Consider the following 14,932-nt stretch of genomic DNA (forward strand, 5'->3'; position numbering starts at 1 on the left):
CGATCGTTAGAGCGAGAGCAATAATTCTAGCCCTAGACCTACTCTGCAACTCAAAAAATGCAACCTGTAGAATTTTTTAAACGTCGCCTATCGAGATTTTTAAGGGTAAAAGTTTGACGCCATGCCACGAGCGGGCGCAATTTTTAAGCGTGACATGTTGGGTATCATTTTACTCGGCGTAACATTATCTTTCACAATATATAAAAAAATTGGGCAAAATGTATTGTTGTCTTATTTTTTAATTCAAAAAAGTGATTTTTATCCAAAAAAAGTGCGCTTGTAAGACCGCTGCGCAAATACGGTGTGACAAAAAGTATTGCAATGACTGCCATTTTATTCCCTAGGATGTCTGCTAAAAAAAAATATATAATGTTTGGGGGTTCTGATAAATTTTCTAGCAAAAAAATTGTGATTTTCACATGAAGGAGAGAAGTGCCAGAATTTACCTGGTGGGCAAGTGGTTAATTGGCACTACTGAAGTTGCTCAGACTTTAGGAAAGGTTCCTGTACTCTTTCAAGGCGACTTATATCTAAGGCCCCGTTCACATGTACGGATCCTGTGAGGATCTGTACATGTCTTATCTGTTTGCTCAGTGGGGATCGCTCCGTTGATCCCCGCTGAGCCGGCAGATGACCGGGTGGTCCCTGCACACTGTGCAGGGACCGCCCTGTCAGATCTCTGCTCTTCCCTAATGGGGAGATCGGATGAGCACGGACCGTCTGTCCGTGTTCACCCGATCCGATCACGGATGGGGGAAAAAATAGGATTTTCCTCCGTCTGCAGAATCTGAGCATAGCGGACACTGATGAGATCGGGTGTTCATCCGCTGACACCCACTATCTCGTAGGGATATGTATATCCCTTTTTCATCTGTAAACGGATGGATGAGAAAAAAATGGACTTGCGGGCCTCTGGTGTGAAAGGGCCCTAACTTGTGCCCATAGACATTTGATTGTAAAGTCAGAAGGTGTGTGTTCGCGTTCGTGTGTGTTTTTGTTTTATATATATATATGGGATATAGAGATATAGAGATATAGAGATATATAGATAGATATATTAATGCAGGGGTGCCCAACCTTTTGAAGAGCGAGAGCCATTGAAGTGACTTGGTAACCAGTTGCGGGCCAAAGTAAGTGGAATGGATGAGAGGTCTGTGTCCATGCTGCATATGCAGAACAGATACGGACACAGCCCGTGCTACTCTATGGGCCCTCCAATTAAATCCGCCCAGTTGAAAGGGGACAAATCCATTTTTTTTTTGCGTATCGGCTTGCAGGTAAGCGGGGGTGAATGGAGGGTCTGATTGGGTCCTAAGGCTGCTTTCACACTGATGCGCCACGTGCACCCGTGGCTTTCCTGCCGGTTAGCTGCACTTTGCCATAGACTTCTATTACATCCTGATGGTATAGTGCACTTTCTGAAAGCGCACCAAACCCACAGGTAATAACAGACATCTATGGCTCAGTGCAGGTATCCCGCAGGTACAGGATTAGTTTGAAAGTAGCCTAGTAACCACCGAAGAACAAATATGCCCATATATGCAATGTAAATTTAGTAATAAACTTTCCTTTTAAGTCTGCCATTCATTTTTCCCCGGCTGTTGCTGTCCCAGGCAGAGTGCATTTGGTATCAATTGTGACAGGAGCTGGTGCTGTACAGAAAGCATCAGCTTATGCAGCTCTGCAACTGCTTGCTTTCTCTACCATCAGCTTCATTCACAACACTGATGCTCTGTGATGGCGGGTCGGCAACCTGCGATCTGGGCTTGCCAAACCACCGTCCCAGAGCAGGAGGTTGCGGGCCACATCAGAGGGCTCCGCGGGCCACTGGTTGGGCACCCATGCATTAAGATAAAAAGCCTTCTGTGTGCAGCAGCCCCCCCTAACACTTACCTGAGGTCCCTCTCTGTCCATGAGTGTCCTAGCCATGTGAAATTCTCTCTCCTGATTGGCTGAGACACAACAGAATGAGAGGGGGCAGGGCCTAGGCAGAGCTCCATGTCTAAATAGACACAGGGAGCTGTGACTTGGGTGCCCCCATAGCAAACTGCTTGCTGTGGTGGCACTCAACAGGAGGGGGGGACCAGGAGCAGCAAAGAGGAACCCGAGAAGAGGAGGATCTGGGCTGTTCTGTGCAAATCCACTGCAACAGAGCAGGTAAGTATAACACATTTGTTATTTTTATCGGGGGGGAAAAATAGACTTTACAATCACTTTAATATAAGTTGCCTCCAAGTCGGATCATCTATATTGATTTGATTTAGATCCAACAATTTACAGGAAGATGCATGGCATCTTCCTGTATGCAGCTATCTCTGCATACCTTCACAAGGCAGTCACATCAAAGTAGTACTCAAGTCACCCAAGAAGTCAGCTGGCTAAGTCTCACTGTAAGTCGCTTGACTTTTAGGTCGCATTAGTGTGAACCGTGCCTTAGGCTTTCATTGATTTTGATAGGCTAGCTGCACTGGACACCTGTTCCTAGATGCATAAATGCAGCCCCTGGAGGGAGGTACGGATCTATATGCCCATGTGAATGAAGCCTGTTGGGTTTTGTTAGAAGAAATGTACACCTATTATTCTGTGCATAAAAGCATTCACCTTATGCATACTTGCAATAATAATGCTGTTAAAGTTTAATCTGCATTATATTTTTAAAGCCTTTCCATTTTACGTTACAACAACTTGCCTTAGATTCAGTGATTTTATCACTGGCATTCTGTGTTTCTTCAATGCAAGCAGAGCATGGCTGATGGAAGGGGCTAGCAGGGTCCTGTACAGAGTTTCCTGAAAACATTACAGCACCATGCCTTAGTACTTTTCTCGAGCCCTTGGCCCATTTGCAAGCAGTTGGCTGGCTCTTTAAAGGAGGTCTGTGTGTTCCTAGGCAGACTGCCCTAGGTAACATCCACATGCAGAGCTGAACCTCCATGATTGAAAAAAAATGTTGTTTCTTTATCGTACATCACGGGACACAGAGCGGCATATTCATTACTATGTGGGTTATATGGAGTACCTTCAGGTGATGGACACTGGCAATCTCAAACAGGAAGTCCCCTCCCTATATAACCCCCTCCCATAGGAGGAGTACCTCAGTTTTTTCGCCAGTGTCTTAGGTGTTGGTCACGGAATAGCTTGCCTCCATATCCTTGGGATCAAGGCGGGCTAACCGGATCTGTCCAGAGTGCCTCAGTGCCGAAGTGGACAGTACCCGGGCCCCAAATCCGTGGGGTTTTGCCTATAATGCCCTCTCTGGAGGGCTGGACCCTGGGCCCAGGGCTCACAGCTTTTTCTAAAGCCAAGAGTTCCCTGTTTGCCAGTGGTGCTATATAGGTCCAGGACAGCGGTTCCTTCCAGGACCCCAGTGCCTGAAGGTCTACTACACTTCCCACGGAGATGGGAGAAGATTGGACTATGTTTGATTACAAACGTCCTGCGGCATGGAGCAGGTAAGTTGGGAGCCTGCGGAACTTGGTTCGACTGCGGGTTTCCCAAGGGGGACCAAAAGGGGGGGCAGCCTAAGTATGCTCTGCATGGGCACCGTGGTCACTATGTCTGTTAGTGGACAGGATGATCTATTTTGTTCCTCCCCATTTCTGGCCCCCTGTCCAAGTAATCTTTCTGGCTACCTGCTGCTCTGCTGGTCATACAGGGTCTGGGAAGAGACCTCTGGGCTATAGCAACTGAGTCCTGTTGAGTCTCTATTGCAGCCTACCTGTCCGGGGGTTCAAACTTGCCGCCCTGCAGCGCGTCCTCTCTCCCAGCTCTGTGGGCGTCTGGCGTCTCCATGTGTCTCTCTCCCCTCCCTGTCGCGCGCGCGCGCGGGCACGCAAGAAATAGGAGAATTTCGCGCCGTCGGGAGGAGGGGGAGGGCGGGAGCACGCAGGAAGAGGCGTGCCTCGCCTCTGTTAAAGATGACAGGGTGCGCGCATAGATCAGTCTGACGCTGATCTGAAGGAGAGAGGACACAGAGCGGCACTCCGGCGACCCCCGGTGGCAAGAAAGGGGTAGTACATCATAGGCTTGGCCTATTTGTTTCTTATTAAGCCAAAAATTCCCCTTTGTCAGCAGGTTAAAGGGCTGGAAAAGATATTGGTGGGGCCGTAAAAAAAAAAAAAAAAAAAAAAAAAAAGTAGAATATAAATACTTTCTAATTTAACCACTTGCTTACTGGGCACATATACCCCCCTCCTGCCCAGGTGAAATTTCAGCTTTCGGCACTGCATCGCTTTAACTAACAATTGCGCGGTCGTGCGACGTGGCTCCCAAACAAAATTGACGTCCTTTTTTCCCCACAAGTAGAGCTTTCTTTTGGTGGTATTTGATCGCCTGTGCGGTTTTTATTTTTTGCGCTATAAACAAAGAAGCGAGACAATTTTGAAAAAAATACAATATTTTTTACTTCTTGCTATAATAAATATCCCAATTTAAAAAAAAAAAAACATTTTTTTTTCTCAGTTTAGGCCGATACGTATTCTTCTACATATTTTTGGTAAAAAAAAAAAAAAAAATCGCAATAAGCGACTGGTTTGCGCAAAAGTTATAGCGCTTACAAAATAGGGGACAGAATTATTTTTTTTTAATTATTTTTTTTTACTAGAAATGGCGGCGATCTGCGATTTTTAATGGGACTGCGACGTTATGGCGGACACATCGGACACATCGGACACATTTTTGGCGCCATTCACATTTATACTGCGATCAGTGCTATAAATATGCACTAATTACAGTATAAATGTGACTGGCATTGAAGGGGTTAACATTAGGGGGTGAGGAAGGGGTTAAATGTATCCCTGCTTAGTGTTCTAACTGTAGGTGGAGGGGGGGGTGACTGGGGGGGTGACCGATCTGTGTCCCTATGTACAAGAGACACAGATCGGTCTCCTCTCCAGAGACAGCACCGCTGTCTCTGTGTAAAACGGCAATGAGAGATGATCTCATATGTTTACATATGAGATCCTCTCTCATTGGCCGCACAGATCGCCTCGCGAACGGCCACTCTGATTGGCCGTTCGCGGCGATCTGTAATTGGCTGTGTCCGAGGGACACGGCCAACACAGATTTTCCCCGCAGCGCGCTCTGGAGCGCGCGCGGGGAACGCCCAAAGGGGCGGCCGTCAATTGACGGCAGTTTGGAAATTGGGATCCGCACTGCAGCCGTCAATTGACGGCAGGCGGATCCCAAGTGGTTAAAGGAACATAATAGCAAATTGAAAAAAAAAAAAAAAAAATTTTCCTTTATATTTGATTTTGGCCTCACCAGGGTTTTTGGACACTAGTAATCCTGTTGTTCCCTAAACCTTTCAAAATTATTTCCTAGCTGCGTACAGTTAGTTGTTGCAGGCTAAGGACCTCGGTTTTGTACCATGGCACCCAAAGGCTCAGGATCAAGGGGGTCTAAAAATGTAAAAAAGCAAAAGGGTTCCCCCTCGGATTCTGAGGATACGAGTCAGGCTATGCCTGTACTCTCCCCACCTGTTAACCCAGTTGTGGCCGCCTTGGTTGAGCCAATAGGGGGGTCTGGTGCGGCGGCTGGCCCAGATCCACCCAACCCTGTGTTCGTCACAGAGGAAAAACTAGCTACCGCATTAGAAGGGCTAGAGAAAAGATTGGCAGCTATGCTCACTAAATCTTTACCAGGCAAGAAGCGGACTAGGTCCCCTTCGCCAAAATGTGTATCCTCGGATGCTGAAGTGGTTTCGCTGGAGGAATCAGAATTTCAGGAGGACCTATTGGACGAGAACCCAGAGGGTTCAGAAATTGAGGAATCTACTATTGAGGAACCATTCTCAGCCTCCCAAGCGGAGAGCCTGTGGGTCCAGTCTTTGACGGACATGGTACACTCAGCATTTAACCTGCCTTTACCGGAGCTCCGGAGATGGCAGTTTCCTCTTTGGGCTCCTTAAAGGCGCCCTTGAATAACGCAGTTTTTCCAGTCCATCCGCTATTAGAGGAGCTAATTTTCCAAGATTGGGTACGACCAGACAGAGTTTTTTTGCCGCCTAAAAATTTTTCTGTTATCTACCCGTTGGAGGAGAGGTTTGCCAAAAAATGGGCGCTCCCGGCTGTGGATGCTGCCATCTCTTGTGTAAATAAATCACTAACTTGCCCGGTAGAAAACATACAGATGTTTAAGGACCCGGTTGATAAACGGTTGGAAACTCTTTTAAAAGCTTCCTTTTCCACGGCAGGGGCAGTGGTACAGCCAGCGGTGGCTGCTATAGGAGTCTGTCAGGCTTTAAAGGATCAGACTAAACAGATGCTTAAGGACATCCCTGCCCAACAGGCAGAAGAGCTGTCCGATATACCCAGAGCTCTATGCTTTGCGGTGGATGCTATAAAAGATTCCATTCAGCAGGCGTCTCGTTTATCACTATTTTTAGTGCATATGAGAAGACTCTTATGGTTAAAGAACTGGGCGGCCGAGCCCCCATGCAAAAAGCTTTTGGCAGGTTTCCCTTTCCATGGAGGTCGACTCTTCGGAGAAGATCTGGATAAATACATTCAGACTATCTCTAGTGGCAAAAGTACCCTTTTGCCAGTCGAGAAGAGATTTCGGGGTCCTACATTTAAGAGGCAACTCTCCCCTGTGCCAGGGCCCTCTAATTCCAGGCAGTATCGACGGCCTCCTGTGCGATCAAACTTTAAATCGCAGGGACAGGCCCCGGGAGGCAAAAAGCCTTGGTATCGCAAGCCAGCAAAGCCTGCCCCTAAGTCTGCCTTATGAAGGGACGCCCCCACCCACGAGGATAGGGGGAAGGCTTTGTTTCTTTTCAAAGATCTGGGAAGCCAACATCCCCGACAGATGGGTCCGATCTTCTGTGGCCGCGGGCTACAGATTAGAGTTTCTAAAGTTTTCCTCCTCCTCATTATCAGGAATCAAGAATTCCAAACGATCCAACAAAGAGGTCCCCCTTTTTGAAGGCATTGGATCGTCTGATTCATCAAGGCGTGATAGTAGAAGTACCAGTCCAAGAGCAAGGGCTAGGTTTCTACTCCAATCTATTTGTTGTGCCAAAGCCCAACGGCGATGTCAGGCCAATTTTGGACCTAAAGAATTTAAACATTTATCTAAAGGTTCAGTCGTTCCGGATGGAGTCTGTTCGGTCAGCAGCCGCCGCGCTCCAGAAGGGCGATTTTCTGGCCTCCATAGACATAAAGGATGCTTACCTTCATATACCGATCTTTCAGCCACATCAGAGATTTTTACGTTTCTCAGTGGCTCAGCGTCACTTCCAATTTGTGGCGCTTCCTTTCGGGCTGGCTACGGCCCCCCGGGTGTTCACGAAGGTTCTAGCTCCAATATTAGCCAGTCTAAGAATCCAAGGGGTCACGGTCCTAGCATATTTGGACGACCTCTTGATCATAGACCACTCATCTCCTTGTTTGGAGCGAGCGGTTGCCCTCACGGTTCAGATCCTCGAGAGGTTCGGCTGGGTCATAAACCGAGAAAAATCAGCATTCCAACCCACAAAGCAGTTGGAATATCTCGGCATGAGGTTAGACACAGCTCAGCAAAAGGTATTTCTACCCCGGGTAAAGGTCAAGGCTATCAAAGAATTGATTCAGCTGGTTCTAAGCAAAAAAGAACCAACTATTCGCCTATGTATGCGTTTACTAGGCAAGCTAGTGGCCACGTTCGAGGCGGTACCTTGCGCTCAGAGCCACACTCGCAGCCATTCTGGCAGCTTGGAGCAAGAAGGCACAGGCCTTGGAGTTTCCGTTGCCACTATCGGCAAGAGTCCGGCAAAGTCTGTGCTGGTGGTTAAACCCTCAGAACCTGCTAAAGGGAAGATCTTTCAGTCCCGTAGCCTGGAAGATAGTGACCACAGATGCCAGCCTAAAGGGCTGGGGAGCGGTCTTGGATGGTTGCACTTGCCAAGGTACTTGGGCACAGGCGGAGAGGCAGTTGCCCATCAACATCTTGGAGCTCAGAGCGGAGAGGCTGGCCCTCGAGGCTTGGACAGCCAAATTACAGGGGTTCCCGGTGAGGATTCAATCGGACAATGCCACGGCTGTAGCATATATAAATCACCAAGGGGGAACCAAAAGTCAATCAGCTCAGAGAGAGGTGAGCTCGATTTTCCTGTGGGCAGAGGCTCATGTGCCCTGCATATCGGCAATTTTCATTCCCGGGGTGGACAACTTGCAAGCGGACTTCTTGAGTCGTCAGTCTCTGTCGCCAGGGGAGTGGTCTCTGCACCCTGAAATTTTTCAGATAATCTGCCAGAGGTGGGGAATACCGGACGTGGACATCATGGCATCAAGATTCAACAAAAAGCTAGACAGGTTTATGTCCCGTACTCGGGACCCTATGGCCTGCGGAGCCGATGCGTTGGTTTCCTTGGCATCAGTTCAAGCTGCTATATGCCTTTCCCCCGCTACAATTGCTACCCCGCCTGTTACGCAGGATCAGGGTGGAGCACAAACCAGTCATCCTGGTAGCTCCAGCATGGCCCAGGAGGGCATGGTACTCTCTAATCCTGAGGATGGCAGTGGGAGAACCTTGGACGCTTCCTCTACGGCCAGACCTACTCTCACAAGGCCCGATCCTACACCCTGCATTGCGGCGTCTAAATTTGACGGCCTGGCGGCTGAATCCCTGATTCTCAGTAGTAGAGGCCGTTCTAGGCAGATAATCTCTACCCTGATCAGGGTTAGAAGGCCGGTCTTCAGGGTGATTTGTTACAGGGTCCGGGAACCCTATGTAGACTGGTATGTGTCGAAGAAATAGCTTGCCCCGCAAGTATACCATTGACCAAGTGTTAAGTTTTCTCCAGCTAGGAGTGGTGGACTCCCACTCGCTGGTTGAGACCTTCTTACAGAGGGTCTTGCGTATTAATCCTCCGGGTATGTCACCACTTTGCCGTGGGGCTTGGATCTAGTTCAGGTCAACTCTGCAGGAACAACCTTTTGAGTCGTTGGCTGAAATTCCTGTGGTTTGGCTATCAAGGAAACTGGGATTTCTGGTTGCCATAGTTTCAGCCAAAAGACAGCAGAAATAGCAGCCTTATCTTATAAGGAGCTATATCTTATTTTTTCTCACAAGGACGAGGTGGTCCTCCATCCTCATCCTCCCTTTCTACCAAAGGTTATATCCAGTTCTTACCTAAACCAGGATTTGGTACTATCATCCTTCTTCCGAAACCTACTTCCAGAAGGAAGGGTTGCTGCATACCTTGGGTATTGTCAGGGCCATAAAGGCCTATCTTAGAGCTTCAGAGAAGTTTCGGGAAACAGATGTGTTGTTCATTTTGCCAGATGGGCCAAGAAGGGGCAGGCAGCTGCAAAATCCATCCTCTCGAGAGGGATGAAACTATTAATTACTCAGGCCTACAGCTTGTAAGGACTGCCTCTTCCGTTGCCAGTAAAGGCTCTTTCTACCAGGGCCATGGGCGCCTCCTTGGACAGCACACCATCAGTTCCCTATGGCTCAAGTATGCAAGGCGGCAACCTGGTCTTTAGTCCGCACGTGTTCTAAATCATACCGGTTGGACGTAAGAGGGAATACTGATACAGCCTTTTTGGCAGGAACTGCTGCAGGCTGCGTTTTTTTAAGACCCTCAGAATCGGGGGCACCCTTGAGTTAAAAAATTTAAATTTTATTTCTCGACTAAGTTGGATTTATTGTTATTATTTGAGTTTATCTCGGAATTAAATCCTTGGGAAAATGTCTCCCTCCCCTCATTAAAGCATTGCTTTGGGACATCCCACATAGTAATGAATATGCCGCTCTGTGTCCCGTGATGTACGATAAAGAAAAAGGGATTTTTAAATACAGCTTACCTGTAAAATCCTTTTCTTGGAGTACATCACGGGACACAGAGCTCCCACCCCTCTTATGGGGACCATTTTGGGAGGCATACTGCTTGCTACAAAACTGAGGTACTCCTCCTATGGGAGGGGGTTATATAGGGAGGGGACTTCCTGTTTGAGATTGCCAGTGTCCATCACCTGAAGGTACTCCATATAACCCACATAGTAATGAATATGCCGCTCTGTGTCCCGTGATGTACTCCAAGAAAAGGATTTTACAGGTAAGCTGTATTTAAAAATCCCTTTTTTTTTTTTGTTTCTTTTTTTTTTTGCCTGCCATCCAACATTTGTCGGTGGAAAATTGGACAACAATTGTCTGATGGAGCGTACAAACAGTCGGATTTTAGGCCAACAGTCTGTCATCACACAACACTTATGCAGTGATCGGTTTGTGTTTTTGTTGTTTTTTAGCACTGATCACTGTATAAATGTCAGTGGTCCCAAAAAAGTGTCAAGTGTCCGATCTGTCCGCCGCAATGTCATAGTCCCAACAAAAATCACAGATCGCTGCAATTACTAGGAAAAAAATAAATTAATAAAAATGTCATATCCCCTATTTTGTTGACGATATAACTCTTGCGCAAGCCAATAAATATACATTTATTGCGCTATATTTTTTTTTTTTTTACCAAAAATAAGAATACATATCGGCCTAAACTGAGGAAGAGTTTTGTTTGTTTATTACGCAAAAAAAAAACTCAGAGGTGATCAAATACCACCAAAAGAAAGCTCGTATTTGGGGGGGGGGGGGGGCATCAAATTTGTTTGGGTAAAGCATCGAACAATTGTCAGTTACAATGACGCGGTGCCGTAACGCAAAAAATGGCCTGGTCAAGTGGCTAAATAACGTCTCTAAGGTCAACCAAGTTTTGTTACAAGGATATTGCTGTTTTGACAGAAGAAGAACAATAAAACAAAATCTCTTGCGTAATGATGCCACCATGCAGTGCATATTTACATGAACTTGTCTGCTTTCACAAATTTTTTTGTGTGCGTTTTTTTTTTAAATTCAGGCCTAAATAGATTTTTAAGCATGGGTGCAAAAAACTTCTCTGGCAGCAAAGGGGTTAATCCTGCACAGATCAGATAATGTGCTGCTCTCCCATAGTGGACAAGCTGCAAAGCCTATTGAGCAGGTCTCCTTCAGGGGGGCCTCTATGTATCAGTATAAAGTGTTCACAGACAGCAAAGAGCCCACAGTCCTTGTAGGATCAGTGTAATCAGAGCACTCTGTCTTCCAGGACAGTGGTCATCAACCCTGCTCTCAGGGCCCACTAACGGGCCAGGTTTGCAAGATAACTGAACTACATCACAGGTGATATAATTTGCTGCTCAGTGATTGCAGTGTTCTAGTCTGCATCTCCCCAAGGTAATACATAAAACCTGGCCTGTTAGTGGGCCCTGAAAGCAGGGTTGATGACCAAACAGGCCAGGTTTTATGTATTACCTTGGGGAGATGCAGACTAGAACACTGCAATCACTGAGCAGCAAATTATATCACCTGTGATGTAGTTCAGTTATCTTGCAAACCTGGCCTGTTAGTGGGCCCTGAGGACTCACTGGACTAGTAGAGATCCAATCGGCCCTGCAGGTGTGCATCTACAGAGATAGTGTGAGGTTACCTATCCTGCCCCCACTATCCTAATAGAACATCCCCTTTTTGCTGTGTGTCTGCTGAATTCAGCCCAAAATTTTTGCATTGAAATAGGACCTGATATGGTCAACAGAGACGCACTAGTCATCTGTTCTGAGCCTCAGGCTGCAGATAACAGCCACTGATGATCTAACCATCCGATCGGACATCCTCCTATCTACAAATGCAGGGCTCCATCCAGAGGAAGTAGGTGAAGCTTTGTGGAAACCTGAAGTTCCAAGGGTAAACATCCCTGCCTCACATTTTTGTTTGTGTTCATTAATGAAAACCGGTGAACAAAAATGTGGTGTACTTTTCGGTTAGTTTTCATCACTGCAAAAATGCAGTTGACGAAAATTACCGTATTTATCGGCGTATACCGCGCACTTTTTTCCCCTTAAAATAAGGGGAAAATCGTGGGTGCGCGATATACGCCGATACCCGCTTCCCGAGCTCAGTTTGAATGCCTGCGCCGACATATACCAAGTGCAGTACATTCGGCCAGGCTCGGCTTCGCTCGGGCTCACGCATAAACGTCACAGAGCGTGAGCAACAGCGAAGCCGAGCTTGGCCGAATGTAGCCGAGTGTACTGCACTCGGTATATGTTGGCGCAGGCATTCAAACTGAGCGCGGGAAGCAGCGATTCGACAGGGAGACAGCGCGGGAGAAGCCGGGAGGACACCACCAAAGCTGCAGACGGACACCAGACCCGATGAGGCCGCCGATGGACGCCGCGCAAGACACCAAAACTGTAAGTACTAAAATGTTTTTTTTTACAGGAATTGCGGGTCCACATTAGGGGTGCGCGCTATACGCCGGAGCGTGCAATACCCCGATAAATACGGTATGACAAATAATTTTGTTGACTAAATGAACACCGTTTGCTTTCTTACCATATATAATTTGATGTTTTGAAGTAGATTTCATGCAAACCTGATTTTAATGTGTGGAGAAAAATCTTAAAAAAATAAATAAATGAATCGATCATATGTGCTTATTTCTATTTATTCATTTTACATTGTGTAAAGGTGTGTAAAAGTCCTTTTATGCTGTGTTGTAGGTGGATAGCTGGTCGTTGGGAGTTCTTCTCTACATTTTGGTTCATGGCTGTATGCCCTTTGATGGGCAAGATTACAAGAAACTGGTAGCTCAAATCACCTGTGGCGCTTACAAGGAGCCAAGTGGCCCATCTGGTGAGTAACCTGTTGGTGTCTGACACACGCTGTTAGGTTATTTTTGTAACACCGAATCACTCCTACAGCAAACATATGTGTATATATATCTAAGTCTGTCTTCTATTTACCACTGCTGACTTCAAATGTACTCTTTTCTCTGCAGATGCATGTGGCTTGATTCGTTGGCTCCTGATGGTGAACCCAGAGCGCAGAGCCACACTATCGGATGTTGCCTCTCATTGGTGGGTGAACTGGGGGTACCAACAACCGTTAAGTGAATCGGAGCAAACAAAAGAATCTGATTCACCCTTTTCTATTGTTGGTGGATGGTTTAGAAGATCTTCTCGTCCGTTGTGGGATAATGGCTCTAAAATGCGTTCTTTCTTACGCCAGCATCTTCCAGGGACAGCTTTAACTCGTCAGCGCTCACTCAAGCGCTCTAAGAGGGAAAATATGAGCCAAATAATATCGACACAGACTCCCCAGGACAAAATCTCCTCTGTGCCACCAGCTCCCAAGAAAGGTATCTTAAAGAAGCCTCCACAACGTGAATCTGGTTACTATTCTTCTCCAGAGCATACTGAGGGAGAAGTTATGAATGAAGAAAATGATGCATCCTGTTCTATTTTTTCCACTGAGGCAACTATTCTTCCAGTAGTCAGTACATGCACAGAAGAACCACAAGAACCAGTCATCAGAAAAGGTATTCTCAAGCGAAATGGCAAGTTCTCTTCGGCTGGAGCAGCCCCTGAGTTGTCTTTTGATGCTGCTGACTGGTCTTTAAAAAATGAAAATTTACCTATATGTATGCTTACTCATGAGAAAGTATCATCTTCTATCAGCCAAGAGAGTATCCTTTCCACCGAGTCCTTTGAGTTGTTGGATTTTCCAACCAGATACAGAGAGCGTCCAAGACGAAAATTGCGATCCATGAGAGCTAGTCTCTCTGCTGAAGATCTTTTAAACCTAAATTCAGAGGATGACTTTGGATCCGATGGACCCACACTCTGGAATATGGCTAGCTATCAGGCACGTGTATCAGAAAGCTGCCTATCCTTGGGTGTGTCAGAAGAAGAGGCAATGCAGGTTTACAGGACTGCGGTGCTTATTGGACGAGAATCAAGCTGAAACCAATTTTTATTTATTCAAAACCGTGATTGCTTACTGTCACTGGTGAGTTACAGGTTGTCAAAGTATGTGACCTTGATGTTGCCTCCTTTAAAAGCACAAAAGGAGCTCATTATGGCATCCTGAAATTGGAAGTCTGCTGATTTTAAAAAGTTTGACAAAATTGTACTGAACAGAAAAAGTACTTGTGATGAACTGGTGTTTTTTCTTTGCTATGAATTTTTTTTTCCTCCCCAAAGAAATGGCTAACTGGGTTTTAAGAGACTGCATATTTCAGGTTCATATTGGTGCCAGCTGCTGCCTTTTTAAACTTGTGTCTAAACAAGGTGTGAGTGTACGCCGCCGCCGCCTTTTTTTTTTTCATGTACTCCCACTCTGTTAATAATGATTGACTGTGAATGCTGAATTTATTTTGCTACCCCTCCCTTTATGAATGTAAGGGCAGCATGTAAATCCCCCATTTTACATCCTGCTAGAAGAAAACAAAAAGGGATTTTATGCAGCGATTTAATTACATCGAGCATAAGTGTTTGGCACTAAACCTAAAGAAATGTGAAAATGTGGTTACTCGGTGATGGCTCCTTTCAGCACTGATTAATTTTTATTTGCACAGATCCTGGCTTGTACTCAAATGCAAGTGTGTGTGTGTGTGTGTGTGTGTGTGTGTGTGTGTGTGTGTGTGTGTCTACAGCTGGACTAGCACTCACTTGACTTTTTTTTTTTTTTTTTTTTTTTAATCTTTTTTGAATGTAGATAACTTTTTTATTTTTTGTTTTTTTTATCTAAACTTGTATATCACTTGGTGCATACAAGTAGCAATAATTGCGTTCCCCAATTTTATTTCCATTTTGATTACAAATTAATTTTTTGCATTTTTGTCAAAGTAATTCAAGCAATGATGTGCATTTATCTTTAAATCAGATTTCCTTAAATTGTATGCATATTCTAGATGCTCAAATAGCAAAAATAATTCATACCTAGATTATTGTAATCCATGGTTGTGCTATGTATTCCTAGACATTCTGCCCTGAATTGGAAAAATCTGAAATCCTCTGACTTTATCTATAGACAGATCTATCTTAGTTGCATTCTTTCCAACCGAAGGGCTTATTCACACGAATGTTTAAAGTGCTGAGTTTAGATGAGTACAGTGTGTGTGTGTGGTTTTTGTATGCATTGC

At 45.8% G+C, this 14,932-nt stretch overlaps 1 protein-coding gene across 1 annotated transcript in view; it reads left to right on the plus strand.

Moving 5' to 3' along the window:
* The window catches only part of NUAK2 (NUAK family kinase 2), a 72,730-nt gene extending 58,304 nt beyond the window's left edge, over positions 1-14,426 (plus strand). Inside the window, exons 6-7 of the mRNA XM_040337555.1 lie at positions 12,510-12,642; positions 12,788-14,426. Of these exons, the coding sequence (XP_040193489.1) occupies positions 12,510-12,642; positions 12,788-13,752 (1,098 nt within the window). The 3' untranslated portion in view covers positions 13,753-14,426. The remainder of the gene's footprint in view (positions 1-12,509; positions 12,643-12,787) is intronic.
* Positions 14,427-14,932: the final 506 nt, after the last annotated feature.

Source organism: Rana temporaria, chromosome 2, assembly GCF_905171775.1.
Source record: "Rana temporaria chromosome 2, aRanTem1.1, whole genome shotgun sequence".
Lineage (NCBI taxonomy): Eukaryota > Metazoa > Chordata > Amphibia > Anura > Ranidae > Rana > Rana temporaria.